This window comes from Erithacus rubecula, assembly GCF_903797595.1.
Source record: "Erithacus rubecula genome assembly, chromosome: 1".
Classification (NCBI taxonomy): domain Eukaryota; kingdom Metazoa; phylum Chordata; class Aves; order Passeriformes; family Muscicapidae; genus Erithacus; species Erithacus rubecula.
In genome coordinates, this window is record NC_136658.1 from 88,408,850 (window position 1) to 88,434,966 (window position 26,117).

General features: G+C 36.0%; 1 protein-coding gene across 2 annotated transcripts in view; it reads left to right on the forward strand.

Annotated features, from left to right (window-relative positions):
* Positions 1 to 22,445, forward strand: part of ANKRD10 (ankyrin repeat domain 10) — a 37,080-nt gene extending 14,635 nt beyond the window's left edge. Inside the window, exons 4-6 of one of the 2 annotated variants that reach the window (XM_079325017.1) lie at positions 14,159 to 14,394; positions 17,819 to 17,914; positions 20,774 to 22,445. In XM_079325017.1, the coding sequence (XP_079181143.1) occupies positions 14,159 to 14,394; positions 17,819 to 17,914; positions 20,774 to 21,258 (817 nt within the window). In that variant the 3' untranslated portion in view covers positions 21,259 to 22,445. The remainder of the gene's footprint in view (positions 1 to 14,158; positions 14,395 to 17,818; positions 17,915 to 20,773) is intronic. The other variant, XM_079325018.1, reaches the window with a different exon arrangement.
* Positions 22,446 to 26,117: the final 3,672 nt, after the last annotated feature.

Consider the following 26,117-nt stretch of genomic DNA (forward strand, 5'->3'; position numbering starts at 1 on the left):
AGCTGACTAACTTAGATTGGTGAACATAGATACTAATTTCAGAAAGAAAAGTCAAAATGGCAGACACGTGATCAAAATAATGACAGCTAGACATGTTCAACTGTAATGAAGCCTAATATATTTTGCATGTCTAGTAATAAAATTAATTTTCCTTAAATGATACAGTTGTGCTACATTAGTGTTGCACGTACATCTGATATAGTGAAATATTTATTGTGCTTCTGTCAGATGACCCCAAACTGTACACTTTATTCAGCATGTAGTTATTTTTTACAAGAATTTTACACCTTGCACTGGTGAATAAATATAGAAAACAATGCAAAAGCAACATTATGTGCAAAACAGCAATTCACATACTTCCCCATTAGTTTATTACTGTTTGTTAGTGTATTGTGTATTTGCCCTGTTAACTTTTTTCTTTAAAGGTTTGTGTACTGCAAAAACATTCAGAAAAGCTCACAAACTTTTGCAACTTACAGCATGGACAAAATGGATGCAGTTTTCACCTAGAAATGTTGAGTATAAGCTCTATGGCTTATAAATAATACCAATACCTTAGCAATTTATTTTAATTAGAACTAGCTTTATTATCTTAAATGGTAACTAGTTACTGTATTTTAACCTGCACTATGAAATTTTGAAGTTGTAAGTGAAATAAGAATCATGTAGTTAATTTCTTGTTTTACCCTTTGGTTTCCATCTTACTGTTTTTGTAATGCCTTGATAAATATACCATAAAATTTAACTCTTAGTGATGTCATAGAATATTCAGGAAATATTATTACCTTTTAAGTTAATGGTAGTGAACTAATTGCTTTGTATGAAGAGATTTCTTAATAGAAAAATGAAATCAGCTGTCTCGGTTATTGACAAGCACATTAAATCAGTCTTAAATGTATGATTTTCCATTTTTCACTCAGTTTTGAATATTTTTAATATAAACTTGGAATTAAATTTACTGTGGAATTGAGCAAACCTTAATTATCATCATCAATTAGTATATAATCTTGTGATTTTCACAAAGTAGCCAACCAAAAGACCAGTCCTGGAACTGCATAAACAATGTGAAATGGGTGATATCTTTGACCAAAGCTATTTGCAGCAGGAGCAGTGTAGGTTTTTAGGAACTTTAGTGAACAGGAAATAATGTGAATTCTCAGTTTTCTGACTTTGAATTCCATCTATGTTTCAGTAGAGTTGTCGCAGGTTTTATAGCTAATTAAACATCAGGTCATATCATGGGAATGGTAAACTCAGGGATGCAACTGCAAAAGGCTTGTGGAGCAACCCAAGTTTAATCATTTAGAGGATAAGCACTCAGCCTTGTCACCTGAGGGAGTTAGCTGTTTTCTGGTAGGGATGAGGATTATTTTCCTTAGAATCCAGTTTCCAAGTTCAGTATGTTATATTAGGCTGAATCTATGTATATGCTTTTGACACTGATTAATTTTGGGTCATCTGGTTTTGAAAGCTGGCCCCAGTTAATGCTTATGTAGATTTCCTGGTTTTTGTAACAACTTGAAAATGTAGATGCCCTGAAAGTTTTGACTCCTTTATTTTATGGCTTCAGTAGAAGAACAGGAGAGAGATTTCAGTCATATATTCGAGTTTTAATTTATATATATTAACTGAAACGATGATTGACTGTATAAGATCAAGGCAAGAATTTTATGAAATGCAGAACTAAGGACTAACTAAAATTAAACTGCTGATCTGTACTGATAAGTGCTTTTTATTTTTACTGGGATTAGATCTTCTAATCAGTTTTGGGTTTTTTTTAAAGTTTTATTAGTGTAGTTAACAGTACTGAGGTCTAGTTTCATAAGGATGAATGAAATACCCCTTGGGACTGCAAATAGTCAAATATACTGCTTTTGCATGATATTTGCAATATATGTTCAGAATGCCATCATCCCTATTTTTTTATAGCAAGCAGAACAGGGATGCTAAGATTTCATTATTACACAAACACTAGTAACCAGTAATGTAATATTGCAAGAAATGTGTTTTTTGTTAATGAGTGATTATTGGGATACTGCTGTTTAAATGAAGTAACTTTGACTAGAGGAATCTTGTTATCAGTGTCTACCACATTTCTATTTTATTCCCTCCTTTGGTTACATTGGAAGACAAAGAATATTGATAATAGTCAAGTTAAGCATAAAAGTAAGAATTTTAGTTTTAATAAAATAGCCTCACTTGAATTTTTCTAGTTTGCTGTATTTCAGGCTTTTTAGAGTATTGCTTTAACAGAGAAAGACAGGATGTTGCAGTCTATAAATCTCATTAAGCTGTTGCATTGTTTTCCTAATTGATGAGAGAGAATTTGGGTCTCTATTCCTGTGTAAATTTTTAATAATATTAAAAAATAATAATTGTACCCTAGTGAAAATATTTTGATTTTTTTGTGGTATTTACCTTCTCATTTTAGCTGAAGCATATTCTGTGCACAGTATGTTCTACAGCCATAAAAATGGTTGCTCCACTAACTATGGTATTCATGGACCCTTGAAGAGGGGGAAGCAGGTGGTCACAATGTCCTCATATGAGTGAAAAGGTTTGCTGTGTAACTGACTTTTTAATGTGGATAGTACCTTTTAAAGTATCCATAATTACTGCTGGATTTTCACTACAAGGCATATTGGTGCAGTTTATGTATGGTTAATTGTGTGTAATTGATTGGGACAGACAAGTGTCCACAGCCCTTTATGGAGGAAAAGCCTTCTTGGTGCCATGTTTTGTTTTGCTGTTTTTCACTTTTATCTAAATGCTGTGTTTTAATGTAGTTATATAGATTGTATCACAGCATATATAAAAATACAAAATTCAGCTGTTGACACAGGACTCCATTGAATCAAAAAGAAGCAGCAGATGCAAGTGTTGATTATGCTGACTTGTCTCATGTCCATTTGCATGTAGTGCCTTTGTGCATTGTGTCCACTTATTTCTGAATAAAAATTCTTCTGCAGCTGTCATTTAAGCAGTTGTGTATTCCTTAGTGTCTTGATTTACAGCTAAGAGGGAAGTTTCAAACACTGTATTATCCTGGGTTAGAGAGAGGTGTAACTTGTGGAATAGGGTGTGTCTTGGTAGGCACCCATCCAACTGAATACAAGTTCTTGCTTGCATAAGGATTTTATTGATCATGATAATTTGAATAGTATTGTAGAGAAGTTTTTTATGTGCCTGGCAGAAATCTTTGGGTAAATTTGAGTTGTATACCATGATGGAATGTTGCGAGACCCCAGAGATAAAATTTTCTTTCTGGTTTAATATATGCTGTGGTCTCAAGGTTTGAGTAGGAGAAGTGCTGGGATAAATAAACCAGTACATCTGTTTCCACCAGATGACAGATTCATACTGTGATGTTGATCTGGTTTAGGCAGACACTTCAGCCACTTTCTTGTTAAAGCTGTCTGGCATTCATCTTAGTGTGTAAATTCAATGCCAGAAATGTTCTATCACTGATACTAAGTTTTTCAGCAAGACATTTAATCTCATTCTTTGACAGGGACTTACTTATTTTATTTCTTCTTTTTAAGTTCTTATGTCACCAGCTGCATTGTGTTGTTTAAAAAGGCAACATTAATATCTTCTTTCTTCTTCACAACTGCTCTTCATCCTCCATAACAGGAATCTGTCTGCACTGATTTTTTTACTGCTGCTGGATTAATCCTTTGTGAAATTCTTGTATTTGTTTCACTTGACCACTCTTGTGATATCTCAGCTTTTATTCTTCTCATTTTGTACTTTTGAGATTTCTTGACTTTCTGAAAACCAGTCAGCGTTAGTGAAGAGACAGAAGAGTAGTGATATATCGTTTTCATGACAACACAGAAGTTTGCCATTCCTTTGTGATGTGAACCATCAGTTCCTTTTCAGTCTGTAGGGGAAGCTTTCATGGCCTGTTCTCTTGAAGGGTCTCAGGGTTCAGAAATCTGTTTTCATTAATGGATATCTTCTTGATTCCTTAAAATCTTAAGAACTCCTTGCAAATTTTTAATGTGAGCTTGTTTATCTTTTCAGTGTAGAAGAACCAACATCCTATTTTCCTACAGTCATTAAATTAACCTCATCTTGAGAGTAATGCTTTGGAGTCTTACTGATTGTTTGGATTTAGGTGCTTTTTCAACAGAGAGGTTCTTATCTGTTACTTACTATATGAGTGCTTCTGTAATCTGTTTGGTGCTTTCCAAACTCAGACCTCTTGGTACACATTCTTTCTATAAACTTGATTGCCTCTAGATACTAGTTAAACTGCTGGATTAATTGCTGTCATTGCATTATTAGACATTGCTGTATAATTAAGGAAAAATACATGGCAGTTCTTTGTTAATTGTATGTAGCATTCTAAGGGCCATCACCATAGTATTCTTGTAGTGACAATTTTTTAGTGTGAAGGATACATGTGTTGGAATTTATTCTGCTTTTCCCATTTTATATAAATCCTTATGGAAAGGCAAATTTGAAGTGGAATGTGCATTTCAGTGATAAAACACTAATTCTCCTTCAAAAAAACTGTAAGTAAAGCTTGGTAATTTCTTTCGTGTTTGGTTTCCTGTTTGGTTGCTATGGTTGTAGCAGTACTTGAGGTGTTTTGTAGGAGCTGGTGACTATGAGGTACAGCAGTAATTTGGATTTAGTCTGAAGAAAAGATTTGGAAATACCAAAGTAGAATGCATATGTATGGGTAACTAATAAAAAAATAAGAGAAGCTCAGTCTTAGAGTACACCAGTCTGGAAAAATGTAGTTTTCAGAGTTACAGATATTCCTAATAATTGCAGGAAGCTGAGGCATACTTACACCACTGAATCCCTGTTCAGTTTGAATGCAGATTATTCTTAGTGGGGGTGGAATAACAACAGTGATCACTGACATCAGTTGGAAAATAGCACAGGATATGAGAGGTTGTGGTTTTTGAGTGAAGTAAAATCCATCATTAAAGCAATGATACTTAAGACCTTTCTGAAACATAAAGAGGAAAATCACTAGATGCATGTGAGCTTGATAGGTTAGCTTAGTCATTAGTGAGAAGCCTTATAGCACTGGGTTCTTGCATTTTCTTCAGTCCAAGAGAGCTGGTTAAAGAACATTGAAATGTTACCAAAACTTTTATTTGCAGATAGATCAGATTTCTGTCAGGAATGTTTGGGATTTTTTGTTGGGATTGATCGGCCTTCACATAAGATACTGTGCTAATGTTCACATTAATGTGTACAGTTTCCCTTAAGATAGATTTGGTTTTTTTCCTGCAAGATAAGCTGTTCTGTGTTAGCGAATGGAGCTTGTCCAGAGTAAAATACAGTGAAAGAAACAATTATATAAAAACAAATATAGTAGTGTTGTTCTGATGGTTAGTCCAGATGGTGGTGGTGGTGATCTGTAGGGGTGCTGTGCTTGATCTGGCAATAGTTTTTGACTAGATAACATGATGAGAGGATTGTTTCTAGCAATGTCTGCTCTAGCCTGCTGTGTTGATTTGGGTTTTGTTTGCTGATCTGGTTTGTGTCTTTTCAGTTAAGTTGTTCATAGACCAAGTAGTACCTAGTAGCCTGGACAGAAAAACCCAGGAGGTAGTTATGGTGTGGCCCAGAGCATAATCAGGTTGGTCAGAAAAGTTTTCTAATGTATGTCATGCACTGCTGATTACAAGATGTATCTCATGGCATGGAGGCTTAACAAACCCATGGAAGAACTTTCGTAATTATAACTTAGGGAAAATATTCAGCTTCATTCTGTTTTCTTGATTTGGCTTATATGTGATAAATTTTTTCTCTCTTAATAAGAAAATTTCAGTTTTTCATGAAGCTCATTTAAACTGGTTTTATGCACTTTAGCAGTTCCTTAATCCTGGAGATTTTATGTCTGTTTGAGTAAACGCATCAAGTTTATTTTTTGACACCAAAAAGGAAAAAGAAGGGGAAAAAAAAGTGTAGCTTGATAGTGTCTCTATTATAGGAAAATAGTGAAACCATCTACTACCTATAGTCCTTTCATTCATGATTTTTTCCCTGCTTTGGGCACAGAAATTCCTTAACATTAATTTACCTCTTTATGTGAGTTTTATTTCCAAACTTCCACTATTCATGCTTTTTCTACTGAAGAACTTGAACTTTCTTTTGAGTTTGGCACATTTGAGAGAAGCTGCTTCCTTCATATCTCTAGTTCTGAGCTATCTTTGGGTTTCAGTTGCTGCGTTGAAGAGAAATAATATCATTTTATTTGCTACTAGAGTCATCGTGGTAGAAATCTGTTGCAAGGTTGTTTTATCTTTTCAAGTCAGTTTGCTCTGAGCCTGTCCTTAATGGTTTTCCATTACACTTTCTTCATTGTTAGCAGCTTTATTTGCAATTCTTGCTCTGTTTCTAGAGACATTAAAGCAATGGTAGTGATAGTTCTCATTGTCATAAGGTTGTCTAAGGAACTCTTCTCTTTGTGTTTGAAGTGGATACAGTACTGTAAAGATGCATCTTTGGAATTTAATTTCACTAGTGATATAGGGAATACTTTCATTTTAGTAGGAAAGGTCTTTTCTGTTACGTTGTATTGCAATCAGACTGTTGTTTCAAGAGTTACCATAATCTTTCATATCTTCCCTTTGTAAATTGTTTTCAGAAATCACTTCTTAAATAATGAAGTATGAGTTTAAAAATACTGTTGCTGATTCCAGGCCAACACAGTCCTATATTGTTCAGGGAAGGGTTTTTTGTACAAAATATTTTGTACAAAAGGTACTGAAGTGCACAGTTTGAGGTCTTTAGTAAAGCGTGTAAACGAGAATACAGATAGAACAAAAAAATCCTGATGGTGATGTTTGTGATAATTGCAATGTTGCCTTCCTTGATTAATGAATTCTTTCTTCTTCCAATATTTGCTCAGTCAGGAGTTGAAGTATCGAGGAGCTAATATAGCTGCAAAATTCATAGTGAGCCTTGATTTTTTAAATTTTTTTTTCCCTGTGGAGAAAGTGGCTTCACAAAGCAGAATCCTTCTGACCATTATATTGCTCTTTTTGAATTATTTTGGATATATCCACAGGAACTCTACTACTATTTTTAAAAGTGTAAAATAATTTCAGCTGCCAAATGCTTTGTTGTGAAATAAAAACTTGGCACCAACTTGTGCTTTTGTAGCTGCCCAGTGTGTAATTCTAGCATGAATTTGTATAGCTACCCCAGCAGTGACACACATCTGTTCGGTTAAGATTATTTTTCTCTTGGTATCTGGAAAAAAAAAGTTTGAAACAATTTTATAACTACTGTATTTGGACACCAAAGGGTTAAAACACTTAAAGTTTAGTATTTGAAAATAATTTTGCATTAGAAATTTTAGACTAGTATACTACTGTTTATATAGGAAACAATTTTTCTCACTGTGGGCGTTTTAGTGTTCTGATCTTTTTTTTCTCTTTCTTCTTTTGTTTTGTTTTAATCCTTGTATCTGCTAATTTTTGTATAGGAATTAGCTACTAATTCTTTTGAGATACAGCCTACTAAATTTAAAGTAATTGAAGCCATGAGTTGACCGGTAACTTTAATCCATTCTATATAAATTTCAGTGAAGAACTGAAAAATTGATTTCAGGATGAAAGTTATAATGCTTTTAAAGGCATAAAAGGCTTAGTATCTTGTTGTTAAGGTGGTCACATGATAATGGCTTACATATTGAATAATGTGCTACAGCACTTTATGTATGTTAATGTACTTTTAACCTTAATGTTGCCTGCAAATATGTGATCCCTTATGATATAAGTTTCCTGTTTATGCACCATTGCCCGTTTAAATCAAACAGAAGATTCTGAAACTGTAAAAACTACACATGTCAATGTTTTACAGCTACGTAATTCGAATTGACTTGATTTTTTCAAGTAATCCTAGAAAGGGGGAGCATTCCATATAGAAACTGCTGAAACTGCCACAGGTGCTTCTCCGAAAACCTTACAGTTGTGGCATTGAATGTTCAGTATCGCTTCCTTTCTGCACACAAGGCATACTGTTGAGGTATTTGTTGCGGTGATTGGTTTTAATGCTAATCTAGGAATTCAGATATAGAATCTATAGATTTGCATGCTTTGCTTACCCTAATTTACAGTTATCTACATTTTTATTTGTAAACTAACAATAGATAAGTTGAGATCAGTAATTTTTAACAGATATTACATTGATATACGAAAACTGTGGTTTATTTTCTTAGATTGTCGCATGGCATTAACATAAACACAGTAAGCTGTAGGTGCTGTAATCACTATTTCAAATTAAACATTTAGGAGAATTTTTTTTTACATATATGATTTTCAAAAATATTTATTGTTGACTTTTTGTGTAGCAAATGTTTGTTTTCTTTTTCAAGGTATGTGACATTATAAGTTGAAGATAGAAATATGCTATCTTAAAAACCAGAAATCTGCTTGGTTTTTTCTGCCAATGAGTATGAAAAATGAACAATTAAACCAACTTAGAAGCAATTTTTTTGGTAGTAAGTTCAATGTGAGAAGAACAAGTCATTGTTTTCTTTCTTACAGCCCTTTCAAAGAGTAAATTCTGTAAGTTACACTGAAGTAAATCTTCCTTTCAAAAAGTCATATTTAAACAATTCTAAATTTTGAGTGTTTTGTTGTTTTGGTTTTTTTTCCTTTCTAAGGCTTAGCCATAGTGGAAGCATCTTGAGAATTTTTTAAAATCTTGCCTCAATTTTTTTCCTTTCTTTAGTAAACTTCTTAAATTAGATTGAAATAATAAAATTTCCTCATAAATAAAGCTAAGCTGAAAGTTAACTTTGTGTTTCTGTACACCAATCCTGTTTGGCCAAATAATGCACTTGTCTCTTGGTGTTGAGCAACAATTGAATTACACTCACAGCCAACAATTTTGGAAAAGCATTTCAGAAGAAATACCTAAACTCATGCTTCATCAGTGTCCTCCTTTTAGCTGCTTTAATTGGATACCAGGACTCTCAGATGAGCTGGCATTTAGAACGGGAGTTCATATGATGTCAACCCAGAGGGAGACTAAAAAAAAAAAGTCCTCTTCATGCCAAGATCAGTCAGTTTTTCAGACTGTGGACATCGCTTGATGGAAGAAGAAAAACATGTTATAAGAGTGTTGTTTTAAGCACTGCAGGTCTGTGAATAAATGTATATGCAAAAGTCAGAGCGTTAACTCAATATTTCAGTGTGCGTTTTGAGTTTATTTATAAAACACCTGTCACTACAGAACAATGCAAATGTCATATGTCAAGAAACTTCAAGATCATCTACTCATCCATATTCAGACTTTTGCCATCTTTTCTCAAGGATTTTTTTCTATTTAGAATAACTTTATAATATGAAAATGTATCCTTCCTTACATTTGACTTTCTTATTTTGCATTTGAGTTAGCATCTTATACTCCTGTACTTTGAAGAAAACAAGATATTTTTATTCCCAGCTCCTGGATTGTAGCCTACAAGAAGGCTGAGGGTAAATAATACCATTATTCATGATTTTAATTTATTTCTACTTGGAAACAGTGAGTAAAGTATATAACAAAAAATTGCTGCTAAGTGAAAAAGCCTGAAGTCGACTCGGTCAGTTTTCAAACACTTGAGTTGCCTTGGAAAGGATGCAAGATATGTGTTTTCTAAACATGGAGTGAATTGACTTTCTGAGGACTGCTTTAGCCCTGGGCAATGTTAAGTAAGGAATTTTTCTTCTGTTTGTCAGTCCATACCTTCATGTATGTTCCTGTCTGGAGCAGGTGCCAAAATAGCAATGATATTTTCAGAGCTTTTGTTTTCAGTGTCCTTTCTTCAGTTTTTCTACCTGTTCTTGTAGCTATATTGACCTTCAGAGTTTCTTTAGTTTTGGACTTTTTTTTTACTGCAGAAAGAAGGAATTAAGTTTTTGGAGCACTGCTCTCTGGTTTGACAGTAGCTAAGCCAACCTTTAGAAAATTCTGCACCAAGTCAATGAATATTGTTTAATAAAGCTGACTAAACATAAAACACATGTCACTTTACAAGACTTACTCTGATTTTCTTACTTATGTCTCTTTCCATCCTTCCACACCTTTCTTGCTGCTGGCATCTTCCTTCATAATGAATTCATTTGAAAAATGGTGTTTGTAACCAGCTATTTGTGTTGCTTCAGCTGGAAGCCTAGCTAAGAGACAAGCCTTGAAAAGAAACATAAGCTTGTCCTTACGTTTGGCATCTTTGCCACAAAACAAGAAGTTGTTTTTTTTAAAAGCCAATAACAACACAAACCCCTACAAAACAAAATGTAAAACCTGCTACAAATTTCCTTACTCATTTTTAATTCTGAGTAATGCAGTTGCAGAAATAGACCTGTCCTATTTGCTGTATGATTAGCAGTAACAAAAGGACAGTTTGCCTCAAGATTTAATACCAGTGTGTTCTGAGCTTCTTGGAGCTTCCACTCTTTCAGGGTGTTTAGGATAAAAGATCAAAGCTGGTGCCAAAGAGATTTTTAACTTATTAAAAGAAGTGGAGGATGGATGGAAAAGATATTTTTTTCAAGGCCCATGACATTGATGTAGTTGGCCGCTGGTTTGTTTTTTCTTCCAGTTTTTCTTTCACAGCCCAGGTCTTGAAGTTACTTTCAGTTTTATATATCCTTTACTAATCCTTCTTTTTTATGTCAGCAGCTGCAATAAATGAAGTACCTTTTAAGGGATACCTAATAACTGAAATAGCTGTAAATTTACTTGAATACAGCAATTATCTCTGAGTTTTCTGCTTGTTGATTTTTCTTCCACTTTTTTAGGCACACATTCCATGTTATGTGGCTACTACACTTTGTAGCCAAATGAATCTCATACTATTCCTTTTCACTTGATAGTCAGGTTGCAGATAAGAACTGAGGGCTGACATAGGAATTGCACATAAGAGGTTGAACTTCTCTTGTGTGTGGTTGGGACAGTGAACCATTTCTATTTTCATCTGTATCATCTAGTCTGTCTACAGTAATGACACTTAAATTCTTAGCTCTTGGGATAAGCTGAGGCAGACGCTTCACTGTCAGACATGGGTAGCAGATTTAGTATTACATATGTTCCTACTTCCTTGTAATTGCAGCTGTAACAGGGTGGTTCTACTCCAAGTTCAGATTAACACTTTTTTAAAGAATAGTGTAGTAGATGTCTTTGATTTTTAATTCATTCAAATACTCCAGCATTTCTGGAAGGACTATATTGCACTGTTTTTCTGTAACAGATTAAGAATCCTTATAGTAATTGACAATATTTCTAAATCATTTTGAAAATACATCAACTATTCCAGTCTGGTGAAACTCTGTGATATCTGTTAAGAGCATTTTCTTTCCTATTTTGTTCCTATTTACATTAGCAATTTTTTTTTTATTGCTTGCATTTTGCTATGATAGGCTAATATAGTACAGCTAGTTCTTGCTGCCTTTTGTGTTCCCACTGACAGATTTTTTTTCCTCCTAGAGAAAGAAGCTAAAGAAGTGGGTCTTTTTTTATTTTTCTGGCCTGTTTCTGAGAAAGCTTCTGCACAATTTGTCATCTTTTCCTTTTCTCCTTCCTGTTAATATTGGAATGCAAGCCAGTATAACAGAAATTTGAAAGCATATGCAAGCCCAAGAATAGTCAGTCTTTGATTAAAATAATGGACATTGGCAACTGGATATAGAAAAGATAGTCAAATTAGTGTTCCCACTGTAAGTGAGCAGAGAGAACTTAACAGTTATTTTTCATAACATTTGTTCAGTCTCTAGGGTCATCTAGAACTTACAGTCTCCTCTTATTTCATTGAACTTTTTTTTTTGTTTTCATTACTAACTTGATAGGCTAAATTCAGATTCATACCTTCAAGAGAGGTATTTCTAAACTTCAGAAGCAAGACTGTTAAATCCAGTAGGCTTGAGGGCCTATGCAGTGCTTCCAGAATATTTTTGTAAAACAAGGAGATCTTTGTCTACCGGTTAAGAGTAATTTGTTCAGGGTAGGGATGGGACAGATCTTTAAATATCAAAGATCATTACATTTTAAAATTTTTGCAAACTAATTTCTGTTTATTTCGTTTCTGGGAAATTTCTTTTTTTTTTCCTAGGGTTTGGTCATGTAGCTTTACACACTTTAATCTTAGTTTATAAATCTCCAGGTGCCTCTGGCATCTTACATTGACAATCCTTTGCAAAATGATGGCTTAATTGTAGTCTCTTGCAGTCAATTTTGAAAAGCAGAGTTAGTATTCTGTAGTACTTGCTAAGTAACAGAATTACTGACTCTTTGATCTTCTGTTAAATTAGCTGGCCATTCAATACCATATTCATTTTGTTATTTTTATCTTTACATAACTGTTTATTTTGCTCTTGGTTAGATTTCTTTTACTGTTTCTTCGGGGCTTGAAAATTTTGAAAAGGTGTCTTCTTGAATAAATGATACGAACTTTTCTTCTTGAATAGAATAGATCTGTTAAGGTTTCTATTTTCTAAGCTGTGGTTTCATTGTTTTGCATCCTCATGCTGCACAAGTAAATCAGAATTACTGAAGGAGTGTCAAATGTTACTTAGCAGCAGCTTCAACAGGTCATCTAGTTCAGCAGGGGGAAAGGATTGACAGTCAAATTTCTGATATCATAGGCAACTCTTAAAGTGAGAAGAAACCCCTCTTAAGATTCAGCAATCTTCATACTCTAAAACTTTCTTCTGATGCTAGTTTAATTATCCTTTGTTCATATTAATCCCATTCATACACTGCCTACACAGGATGCACAGAACAGATTATTCACTTTGCAGCTCTCCTGTAGGTATTCAAAACTAATACCACCTCCAAGTTTGTTTTAACTAACTAGGTTTTTCAGTGTTCTGAAGTCTTACTTTCTAGAGCACTCTTGACTGCTGTTCCATGGATTTTCACTGGTAATGCAAGTAAATAATGACATATAATAGTGTAGTATGGAATTAAATGAATCCTGGTTTAGATTGTGAGGTTTGTGATTCTGTAGTATTTTTGCTTATCCATTCATGGAAATAGTCTTGCTGCAATAGTCAGTTTCTAAAGGTTTCCTATAACAAGTAAAGTACAGTGATCTAGGAAGAAAATCTGGGCTTTGTTCTTCAATTTCTGCTCATGAGCTGGAGTTTCAAGAGAATCAGGTCTATTCATCTTGTGAATTCTTATTCTGTTAGCTGGTCTGTTTCTGGAATTTTAAGTAATTGACTTGTCTAAATGAATGAAACCAAGAAACAAAAATTCCATTTTTCTGACTAGTTACATCTGTCTGGAAAAAAATATTGGGAAAGATTAATTGGCATATTTTGCATCACCATCTAGTTTTGTCATTCCTGGCATTCTTGTCTTCACTTTTATGCCCTTGCTGATGAAGTTAGCCTGTATTGCTAAGCACAAGACATCCCAAGTGTTTGTGTAAATGCATGTTATACAGCACTTTTTCTCATTAAACCTCTACCTTTGTACATGTTCTCCTTTATTTCATTCCTGACTGCCTTGATGCACTAGAATATGCAAAATCAGTGCCATTTTCTTGTGCACGGAAAAGTCTTAGTTAAAATTACAAAAGCAAGTTTCAGTACTTATGATGTCACACACTTTGAAATGAGAAACAAACCAGAAACAAAAGTATAAGCAAAGCATAAATATAGCATCTTTCTTATCTATCTTTTACTATATATGTATATATTTTGTTGTTAGGAAAAATAGTGTTGTTGTTGTTACCTTAGAAACCAGAATGCCATGGACAATTGCCAAGTCATGTTAAGTTTGTTTTGAGTATTTGATCTTTTGCTCAAGTTAAAGCAATAGATTGCAGAATAAACTGCAGAAGATGGTAAAATTCAACACTTTATTTAGTCTGAAGTTTATGTAAAGATCAGCTACTTCAGACTATTTTAGAATAAAGCATTTTGAGAAGTTTAAATAGGAAGATGGTTTAAGGCACATAGTATATTGATTTTATTTAAAAGTGTATTGTCTCCCAAATTTTGCTTAGAAGTGAGATGTATGTGCAAGAAGTTAAGATAGTTATAAAACTAAGAATGATAACTAATTTCTTAATGGAAAATTTGCTAAGTGTATGTTTTCTCTCATCACCAGCAGATAGATAGTCAGTAAGGGCAGCAGCAGCAGCCAGCTAGCCTGATGAATGAGTGTAATCCAGTTTCTTTGTATTGTACAGCTTGAGAAATGCCAGTGGCCTGACAGCAGCAGACCTTGCACATACCCAGGGCTTCCAAGAATGTGCCCAGTTTCTCTTGAACCTCCAGAACTGTCACCTGAATCGTTTCTATAGCAATGGCACCTTAAATGGGGTTCATCAGAATGCAGGTCCCAATCTATTCAGTGGTGGGACAAGTCGAAAGAGATCCTTTGAAGACACGGAGTCTGCTGGAGTAAAGAAGGCTAGAACAGAAGGTGAGACCCCAGAGGTAAATGGGATGGGTTCATACTGTTGCTGAGAAAGGAAAATAAACATTTTGAAGTCATTTGGAGTGGATGTTGAGTATTATTGACAAACTCGCATATCTAAATTGCATATTAATAGAAGAAGTGGATTAATACAATTATTCCATGCTGCAAGATCCCAGTTTCCCTATCATCATCTTGGCATGTTCAGAAATTCCTATTTCCAGAGAATGCTAAAGCTGCATGATGCTGAGAATAATTATGCAGAGGAGTGAGAGCTAAAATTAGCTTCTACTCCTTCCTCAGTTTCTTCGGCTTCTGGAGGGCCAAGTAACAATCCATTGATTCCCAAAGATGCCTGGATGTTCTGATGGTAATTTTCCATTCTGGGATTAGTTCACAGTTCAGAAACAGCTCCATAAGGTGGATGGAAGAAATTGAATGCAGAAGGGTCTCCCAAATCAAGAGGGGTTATGTCTGTAAATTAACATGCCCTAAGTTTCCAGGATTGTTTTCCTTGGGGAACTGGTATTTTATTCCAGGATGTTAATCCAAAATGGACCCTAAGATTTCCTATGCAGCCTTGTATGTTGAGGATACTGCTGCTTTGCCAGCAACAATAGAATAGTACAACCTAAAGATACTTTTTGGTAGCTCTGTAGAAATCTTTTTTTTTTTAGAAACACTTTGAGTAACATAATTGAGGAGAATGATCTTCTTCCTTCAGTCATTCCACTAAATTCTTACTAAGAACAAGGGAGTAATTCTGCATTTAGACCTCTCTTTTCCTGATAATGCTAAAGAATGCTTTTCTTTAGCATGAGGAAAGGGACTTCATAGGTCTTCATTAGAGGCACTTTGTTCAGTTAAAGATGTTCTAACATACGTGGCTTTCAGTGTGCCAAATAGAATGGGCTTAAACAGTGCTTAATTTAGATAGCAAAGGGGAAACTGAGACCTAAACTATATTTCTAAATATGACACAAATCACACCAATATCAACACTACTATTTGTTCAGTACTTGCTATCCAAACACAACTTTACCTATATGAGGATCAGAGACCTTAACTGGGTACTTCATGGCCAACCATAAACAGGATATGTTGCTTCATGTAGCTGTTCTAAATGATAAATTTCATTATGGAGAAGAGTCCCTATGCAATTAAATACAAGATTTCAGGAATAAGTATTTCCTAAGTAGCTACTTAGAATAAGAAAACTTGCCCAGTAGACAAGTGTCCATAACAACTGCAGAAATATTTTCAGTCCATTGATCTGCTGCCAGAGGCATCACTTGAAGTCAGGTTAATTTATCTTGCATTTTGAAGAGCTGCTCCATCTGAGTGTTCCTAAGCAGCTGTCTTCCAGAATATGCTCCAAGCTAGTCAATAGGCAGTGTTTCCCCACAGTCTGGAGGATTGGTGCTGTATCTGCATTACCTTTCACTGTACTGGAGTTGGCCTAGTACCTAAGTTAGATTAAGCAAATAGACAGTGCTTGAAGTGAGCAAGTGCTCCTGGGCAATTACAGAAATGTTGTAAAAGTGGCCAGGGTAGGTAATTTTTGAAATTACTAATGGTGTAACTTTTTGAGACCTTCACAAACAAATGCAAAAGCTTTGCTGCTTTTGCTTGAAGGTTTTTGGGGTAACTAAAAGATGTATCCCAGCAGTGGGAGCTGCATTTTCTAATCTGACATGTTTGCCCTCAAAGACATCAGCATCAGTAATAACTGTTTGCATCGATGTAAAACCTCTCTTGCACTGAGAATGAGTCACTGTTCCTGAGGCACTTTGGTAAACAATAGAGCTGAGTAATGAGTTAGCAGTACATCTTTGTGCTTAGCTGTCCTTTTTACAGAAGAAGCCCTGTTTTGTGTTAAATTTAAACCCTTACTAAAACTGCACTAGTTTGTTGTCCTTTAAGACTATTCTGCACAGGAGATTCCAGATGTTCAGAGAGTGTAACCAACCTGTATTAGTAGGGAAAACTCAGGTTTTGATGGCCATACTCGAAATCAGAACAATCACTGCTTTGAAACTACTGCAACAACATATGGGACAACATACGTCACTTACAAGATCCTGCAAGCACTAGAGTTGAGAGAAGTTAAATGCTTAATGTGTACTTTGCCCTGGACTAAACTGGACAGTGGATGGGCATTACTTGTTTATATGCACACAAGTGTATCTGCCAACAGGTTAATAGTATTTTAAAAAGCCTTAAACCTCGAAATTAGGCAACACTGATACATGATACACTGTGATAGAAACTAATTATTCAAGTAGAATTAACAGAAGTAAATTGGTGACTACTTTCAGAACACATGCTGAATCACTTTTCAGTTTGACTTAGAAACATAAACTGGACTTTATGTCCATATTTCTGAAATCAGTTCCAGAAATTTCATCCTGCTTCCCGGGAAGGTCAGCAGAGGGTGATGATGATGCACACCAGGCCAGCTGTTCACACAGCTGTGTTTGTGCCAGTTGTAATCCTGGCCCCTCTAGTCCACCCCTCAGCAGGTTTACTTGTGCTCTGTGGTGTGTGTGCTGTTCACAACCAGTATGTTTTGGTGTCACAGGCCTCAGCACAGATACTTGGGTGTTCTGTGTGAGCTGTGATGGATGGCATTCCTGGAACTGGACCCTGGAATTGGCCAGCATGAAACTGCACTTACATATTCCTCTAGATAACTTATAAAAAAAAGTCCCTTCCTGGTTTAGGGTAATTTGAAGCCTCCTGATCCAAAGGCCCTGATGTCATTTAAGCCCTCAGTGATCTCTTTGGACCTGGAACACCTCAGGGCTTGAGGTTCTTTTAAAATAAATAGTCACAAGAATTTTGGTTGTGCCCAAGGTGATGGGAGCTGAATTGCAGTATACCAAAGCATGCATTTTTAAATATTTAGAGTGTGTGCAGTGTGTGTAGAGAAGTGTGTTAATGTCAGTGTGAGAGCGGTGTAGGGCCTGCTGGGATAGGAGTGGAGCAGTGCTCTGGGTAGGTACAAGTAGTACTGATATCAAACCCATCTTGCTTATTAAAGCATTCCCCCCAGCAGTCTAGCCACTTGGCAGCTTCTCTGAGAACACAGTTCTGCATACTCAGCTCTTGAAGAGATCCCTGGAGCAGTCTCATACAGATAAGGGTGGGTTACTGGGAGCTGGTCCTTGGGAGTGAAAAAGGGAGCAGTCTAAACTGACAATAAATAAATATTTGTAGGGCACATCTCCTGTAAAGCCTAAAAATGCATGACTTAAATTTTTCTTCATTGAACTTTTTGTACATCAGACTAATAACTTTATACATAGGTGCAATGTTTAATAGGTACCCTGGTAATTTTCTGGTTTGCTTTAATAATCAAAGTAATAATCATTTTGTTGGGTGAATTTTCAAGTAGGCACTAATGGCTAAATATTACTTTTTATGTCAGCTTACAGCTTTGATGGCTTAATACCAATGGTGAATGGAGGAGCTGAGGACGATGCTGACAATATGCACATTGATAGAGAGTTTGCTGTTGTATCAGGTGGGAGTGGACAGTTTCCTGTTAACTACAACAACATTCAAATGGTTGAAGACACCAAACAACAGGAGAGTACTTCTGTTGGACCAAAAGAAATTGAAATATACACTGTTTCTGCAATGCAAACTCCTTGTCGTTGCAAGAATCAATATGCATTCTATTTTTAATTTAAGTATAAAACTTAGTCCTTTATTTTTGCACATTGTTGTCTGGAGTCTTGAAAACTATTGTATTCCTGTAACACCCATTATATTGGGGGTTTAGTAGGTATTGAAAATTAGCTGTTTCATGCAATGTATTGTAATGGTGAAAGAGAAGGTTTATTAGTAGTTTCTTAATATTTCAGGTAAACTGAAGTCCATGATGGCTGTTTCATCTTTAACCTGAGGCTTGTATTACATTGTGCCTTGCTTCTAGTTGCTATAATTTTGAGTTAAAGGAAATTCAGAAATAAGTTAAATTATTTGTTTAATTTTGATTGAGTAGATAGTAAGAAGACTTGGTAAGAAACATATTCTAGCTTTGAAAATAACATGTTGTGACAAAACTATATTCAGAATAGCACAATAAATACTATAGAGAATAGTCTAGACATACACCCAGTGTTCAGAATTTGCTCAGACACAATGACATAAGTGCAGGATCCTGCTGAGGGTTTTTTTTATATGAATAGAAGACCAGACATCACAGTTTTAATCTACTATTTGGAAATAGTGTACCTGGTAAAACAGATTTTGTATTTTGTACCAATCGTCATGAAACGGTAAAATGTTACTAGGATTGGTCAATATTAATGCTCTAGATTTTTTAAGGACTGATTAATCAAGATGCTTTTGGTAACAGGATGTGTATAGAGTTTGATTAAAACTGTCTTGGGTCAGCCTTTTTTGCACTTTGTAGGTTAAGACAGAGTTACTACAATAGTGCATTATTACATTCAGAAATTAATTTCCTATTTATCAATTTTTTCTGCCAGAAATACGTTTATGCTTTGTACCACAGATCCAATTCAACAAAGGGAATGATAAAATAATAGATATTTATAATATATATATATATATATATATAAAACATATATATAATCAGTACTTTAAAAGTAGACTATGATATTTTCCAGTGATAATTACTAAGTGTTCTTATTTATGGAAAAATTATTTTCTTTCATAAATATGGTCTATTACTGTATTACTATAGGTGCTCATTTTTAACCAATAATAACATTCTATAATTATCACTAGAACTATTCATTACCTACTTTTGCATATTAACTAATAAAAGTGCCAGATTTATTAAATTTGGTTTGGCAAAACCAGCCAATAATGGTTTCTTTTAAAACAATTTAAAAATTGCACTTTTCAGTTAATAAACACTATATGAAACTCCTTCTGTGCGTTTTCATCACTGAACTATTAACTTTGATGTCTTGATGGGTTTGTGGGGTTTTTTTTCCAGTTTTAATGAGAATTCATGATCAGTAAGTTCAGCTGATGTGGTTATTTTAACTGATGTAGGGACTAAATGGGAAACTCCAGTTAGTACATCCAGGGAGTCACAAACTGGACACATATCTTGTGTAAAATACTGGTGTCTGTGAAGTGTCAGTGTTGTACTTCAAATAATAGCCATGCAAAAAACTGAGAAAGAACCAAAGCTCCAGATTCTTCTTTGTCAGACAGTGGTACTCATTATGTGTCACTTAAATGGGAGCCCAATGTTTTACAAATGTGGGAAGTTGCCAACAGACTAAATAAACTGGATTAATTTGCATACACGCAGAAAATGCAATCCTGTTTTGCACATGGGTTTATGCATTTATGGAGACATAAACATATGTGCATGTATCCAAGGATAATCACAGAATGTAAAATCTTTAAATGTCACCACATAGCTCTGTAGTTGCTATGTTTGCCTTGCTCATCTCTACCAATATAGACATAAATTGTATTTTAAAAGCAGAATATTTCATGCATTTTTTGTGCTAGTACTTTTGAGTACCACTGCAAAAACATGCATTTCAGACTGATGAAATCTGTTCATGGAAACAAAACCTGTTGTACCGATTGCTAACTTCAAAGGGGAAATTACTTCAAAACAGTTATCAGTGATTTTTGCATGCACATTTTTAGAATTTTGTTTCCTACTACTACTTTTTAGTCTTCTGTACACTCTGCTGTTGCTATTGTATGGCATTTTGCATGTGGATTGTACACGTGCTATTATGAACATAGCATTAAATATAAACCTGCCCAGTATGTTATCCAGCAAGCTGCTAGGTACATTGAGGTAATTTTGAATAAAGGAACTTGGAAACATTTCATATTAGTACCCCAATGTGACATTTCCTTGTTTGATTTACTTCAGTGCATACTGTACTGTGAGAGTTACAACTAAAAAGAAAAAAAAAGCCACAGTTAAATTACAGCTGCAAAATGGGAAAAAAACCCACTGTTCACCCTCTCACAGACATTCAGTATGTACATAATTTTCCATCCCAAGAGGGCATTACAATTAAGGTGAAAAGATCACTTTTATTCCACCCTTGAAAACACTGCCCAGAGTGTTGTCTGCTGCACTGACTTCATACAGTTAAATGAAAAAAAAAATCTCAGAAGTTCACATTGTCTTTGCAAAGATTAATGTAGGCATATTTTCAAAACAAATGTGGATTAAAAAGTTGCATTTTCAACTAAGAATCCATGCCACAAACTTACTGGTCACGCCTCATTACTTGGAAGTACCTGCATTGTTATAAAGAAAGGGTAGATTTATTTTCAGAGCTGTGTATGGAAACATTTTTAAGTAAGTGAATTATAGTGGAGACATTTTGATGTATTTCGATTTATTCTTAATTGTTGGTGACAGGCTTATTTCTTAATGCAGATATGAATAGCAGTAGCTCCATATTGAATGCACTGACAAATGGATGTGCCATCAATGGACACTTGGATTTCAGCGCCGCGCAGCAGCTCAGCGGGATGGATGCCAGGCGTGGGGAGTGCTTAGCATTAGCACCCAACGGAGTCATTCCTGGAGTAACTTCTCCCAGCAGGCATCGAATTCACACCACTAACGGCATCGAGGAGCCGGAGAAAGCCATGGCTAATTCCACTGACATGTGTGGATCTCTCCACCTCAATGGAAGCCCGAGTAGCTGCGTTTCCAACCGGCCCTCGTGGGTGGAGGACCCTGGAGACACTTTGCACTATGGACACTATCATGGTTTTGGGGATACTGCTGAAAGCATCCCTGAACTCAGTAGTGTTGTTGAGCATTCCAATACTGTCAAGGTCGAACAGAGATACGACAATACTGTCCTAGGCACAATGTATTTGTACCACGGTTCCTAGGTGAATGACATTTATATCCAGCATATTGAAATTGCTACCAAATGAAACTGGGGAGACAGAATCCTCACATAGCATTACATTTGAAGATCGCAACTTGTTGCTATTTTTACACTTTGTTTATATGAAAAGTAAACCTTTAATTTGACAGCCTTATACAATAGTTGTAGTTTGTTGCATGTATGGGGCTTATTTAGTGATAAAATAGGTGCTGTCATGATGGAATGTTTATCGTTTCAAATTTTTTATTATGGAATGTTCTGGTTTTGTATTTTTTTTCTAAGCTTGTGAACACTATCTTTCCCTTTTTAGAGCTGTTCTCCCTTTTATTAAAACAATGTTTAACTGAATTTTGTGAAGAAAATGCTACGTATGTGCATCACTTAGAAGTAAAGATTTTTCTTTTCCGTATCTTCTGCTGAAGCTATGGTAGCAATATCAATGCCAGCTCTCACTATGCAAGGTTGAAAGTGGCAATCTTCTGGAGCTTCTCTGACTTTATAGTTTGTACATTCGTTTGGTATAATTAGATGTTCACCTTTAAATTTTTTGAACAGTGTGTTTAAAAATGCGGAGACAAATTTGGAAGGAGTTGCTGTTTCACTTTCTGTAGCGTAGAAGTGCTTTTTGTTGCTGTTGGGCTCTTTGCATTACAGAGTGGGAAAGTGGGCTGCCTTTGTTTGGTTGCAGTTGGGTGTGCCTCAGGTTAGCTCTGTGGTGGATTTCTTTGGCTTCTCTCCTTTGTACGTGTGCTTGATGTTTTACCATCGCTCACAGACCAGAGGCATGTTGGCACTGTTCTGCTTTGTACACAGTTTAAAATTGCTGTTACTTGTTATAGAATTTGCCAAGTCAAAATATTTTGAGTTTGACTGTCTTGGATATACATTTATTGTCTTTTTTTTAAACATATACTTTGAAAATGTAACGTTGTGTACTCTTTGGGCTATGCTCACGGAAAATACATTGTATTTAATGCTTAATACACAAATCAAAATTCATATAAGTGCACTATATGAGCACTAATACTATAAGTTGCTGCTTGTGTTAAAGTGAAGAGTGGGGAAGAATATGGTAAATGAGATAAGCCCTCTGAATTGTGTTGATTTTTTTTGTTCTTGTTTTGTTTAAAAAGGGACCTTTACAAATTGGATTAAAAAAATAAAGAAACATATTACATTGTATCTGAATATTTGTTCAGATGTTATTATTTTAGCGGCAAGTTCAGAAAGCGGTAAATAGTTTATAGGTCACAATTCTTTTCATCTTTCTCAGTGCTGCTGTGGAATTTCTTTCTTTATGAAAGTGAATGGGAACAGCCCAACAAGTTGGCCTTGACTGAATTACAGAAACACAAACTGGATATTTGGTGTGTGACAAGTTGCATCAGCCTTCAGCTTGAAAAATACTGGGTTAAAAAATTGCCTGTCTCTAAATAAAAAATAATACAGTCTCATTCAAACATTTTTAAGCAAAATGTTGCTCATTGTAGGGAAGTCAGTGTTTGAAATAGCCTTTGCACTCTACAGGGTTCACTAGGCACAAGATGCTCTCAGTGTATTCAGATTGAGAGTAGGACTGACAGGATTGATACTCAGATTGAGAGTAGGATTGACCAATTCTTTTGCAGACCAGCAAAACCCCTCCAGTGCCTTCTGGAGACAAAAGAAAGGGACCATTGGAAAGCTGAGTGTCACCTGAGATGAGCTGCTCTGGAATGCACATTAACCACTTGCTCATGCTTGGCCAGCTGCACCTGAGCCCTGTTTATATGTGGTTTGTTTTGCTGGTGTGTGCCCAGAGGAGCACATGCCATTGCCATTGCACTGACAAGACAGTGAACTCTCATTTGCTGCAACATTGGGGTTTGGGATCTTCTCAGTATTTGCCAGGTTTGCTCCACATGCTCTCTTATACTTCTAATAAATTCAAGCAACTCATAAATCTCACCTTCATGGCTGTAAATCCCTAGAGAGTTTGCTTTGGGTACAACCAAGTTGGCATATGGAGGTGTAATGTTAGGTACATAATTTTAGCATTATGAGATTTATACTCTGTTTGTAAGGCAAGGTTTTTAAAATCTGTGTACATTTGGTTTTCATTCACTTGCTCTTCACACGTTTTTTTCCTAAAAATACCTTGGAATACATTGTACTTCAAATTCAAAGGGAGAACTCAGAGCTTTATTTTATAAAACACTTCTGTGCCTGTGTGTTCAGCCATATGCTGATGGACAGATTTGAAGGTCTGTATCTGTTGCCAATCCCCATTGAAGCCAATTGTTAATTCATTGTTAAATCTTTGTTAAAGACCAGTGAGGGCCATACAATGTAGGTGTGCTGTGATGTCCCCAGGTGTCTTTGTCTGCAGTTAATGTTCCAAAGGTAGAACGATTTTAGAACATCAAATAAGGATAAGAATTCATGGATGGCATTTTTGCAGGTGCTCTTTGAGACAATATATTTACTTACTGCAAAGTTCATTTAAAGTCTTGTTTTTAAATTATCCCATAAATTTTCAATAAAACATAAACTAGGGAATCACAGAATCCCATCATGGGTGAGGTTGGTGAATACATACCCAAATATATGCTGCTGTTGTGAGCCCATACCACAGTCATAGGAAAAAAAAAATTCTCATTCTTGGATTTTTCTGGTTTTCAGTTTGACTTATATTTGAGATACATGTGAGCAATAAGTTATAACAGTAATGAGCTCAGCAGGTCCAGGTGCACTTCTGGGCTGAACTGGTAGGTAAAGAATTGTCAAGCACAGAATAAGTTCTGCCAGGTGCAGCTGTGTCTTTCCATATCAGAATCATAGGATAGCCTGGGTTAGCAGTGACCTTAAAAATCATCTACTTCCAAACCTCCTGCAGTGGGCAGGTACATGTAGCTATTGGTGATAGTTAGAGGTATTTAAAAACCAGCAGAGGCCTTTTTAAGTACCTTGATGTTAAAATACAGAAGACTTTCCTGTGTTGCTGTGCTAGACCAGCTGAGGTAGCCTGAGAAGCCTGTCAGAGCTCACAAACCCTCCCCAGGCCAGGCTTACCAAGGCTCAGATTCTGCTGGCAGCAGTGCTGAGCGATTTAAATGAAGCTGTGCTTCATTCCTGAAGAGTCTGCTGGTTTTAAAACACCTGGACCTAAAGTCTCAAGCTTTTTGCCTGGCAAGGGCAGTAGCATTGTGGGACTGAATTTTCAAGACTTGCATCAAGCAAGCATTTTTTTAGGTGTTGCTTTGTCTTCCTCTTATTTTGGCTCTCGAAATGGCTGTCCAAAAGCAAAGTTTTCTTCCCATCTGCCAGATGTAACTCCATAGCACCACTGCTAATGTCATATGGAATTCACTAACTGGTTATTCTCACCATTTACCTCATAATCTGACTCTCAATTTCGTATGAAATTTCAGTTTATTTCTTTCTGGCTGATGCAGATGTTGTTGCCCTAATTCCTCCTAAATGTAGCTCCTTTCCTGTTTTGTTTTCCAAAACCATTTGCAGTTTTGGCAGAAATGCAAGTCAGTACAGATTCAGGCAGTATTTTGATACAGAATATTTCTGTCTGAGTAGTTAAAATTAGCAACATTGGAAGAGGGAAGTGTTACACTGCTTCTTACGTAGTTACAGTCCTTAATATTTTTAACAATCTCTGATTCCAAATAAAATCTAGTCTAAACTTCTAACAGTGATGAAGAAAGGCTTTCACTTGAGCTATGTATTAGGTTGAGATGCTCCTTGGCTTCAAGAGCAGATGCAAATAACTTTCACATGCTGTGAACTTTACTGATTGCTGGTCTTGCATCTTACTGATCAAATCCTGATCCTTGTCTGACTTCATGTGGTAAGCTGGCAAAGGACACTGTAATACAGTGTGTTTCACTGCTTTAACAATCTGTTGTCCTCCTGCAGTCTGAAATTGTACTGCACCTTCCTAGCTACAAACCACTAAGGAGCTTCTGCCATTCCAATTACAAATGTAATACATCCAAAAGAGCTGCCTCACAACACATGGAAATAAGTCCTGAGCACAAAGCACAGCTAGACCAGAGAGGATTCCTTGCTGTCCCACAAGGGACAGCCTACAGTACATCTGTTACTAATTACACATGTTCTGAACTACAGCCCTGCACCCATCTCCACCTATTTCATGCACTGCCACTTTCTCCCAATCAGTGAAAAACCACCTTGCCCCAGCTGCCCAGTTTGTGATTCCATGCTGCCACAGCCAGTGCAGTACATCCTTTTTGTGCCCTGATCTGGGAATGCAGGGCAGCAGCAGCAGAGACCACTGCTCCATTGCTGGGGACACATGCAGCTTCCCACTGACATTTTCAAACCCTAATGTATTTTCGTCAGGCTAGTTACTAACGTGGTGAAATTCTTTTTAATTGTGCTTTTAGAGACCTTTGTGACAATTCACACCTTCTCTGCCACTCAAATAAGTGATTTTTTGGGTTTGGGGTGTTCTGTGGTATTTGGGGTTTTTTGTTATTTGCCCCTAAATGCCAAGAACAGCTTCATGTCAAGCTGCAGCTAAAATTAATTTCTTGATGTTCCATGTTTGGGGTCAGGTAACCTGGGGATGGAGCAGTGTTGTAGATGTCCTACAGAGACAAAAAGGAATAGAAGTGGCATCTTCCTGTGCTGGACAGTGCTGTGCAGCAATTAGGCTGAAGCATAAGAGGCAGGAGTGGAAGGTGGTATCCTGGGAACATCCCATTTTGCTGCTGCTGCAGGACTGGGGAACACAGATTCACAAAACTGAAATCCTTGAGACCCAGCTGAATCAAGAAAAAAAAAAAAAAGAGTCTTGTGTAAGAAGGATTTACTATTCCTGGCAACTGGTAACTACATTTCTGC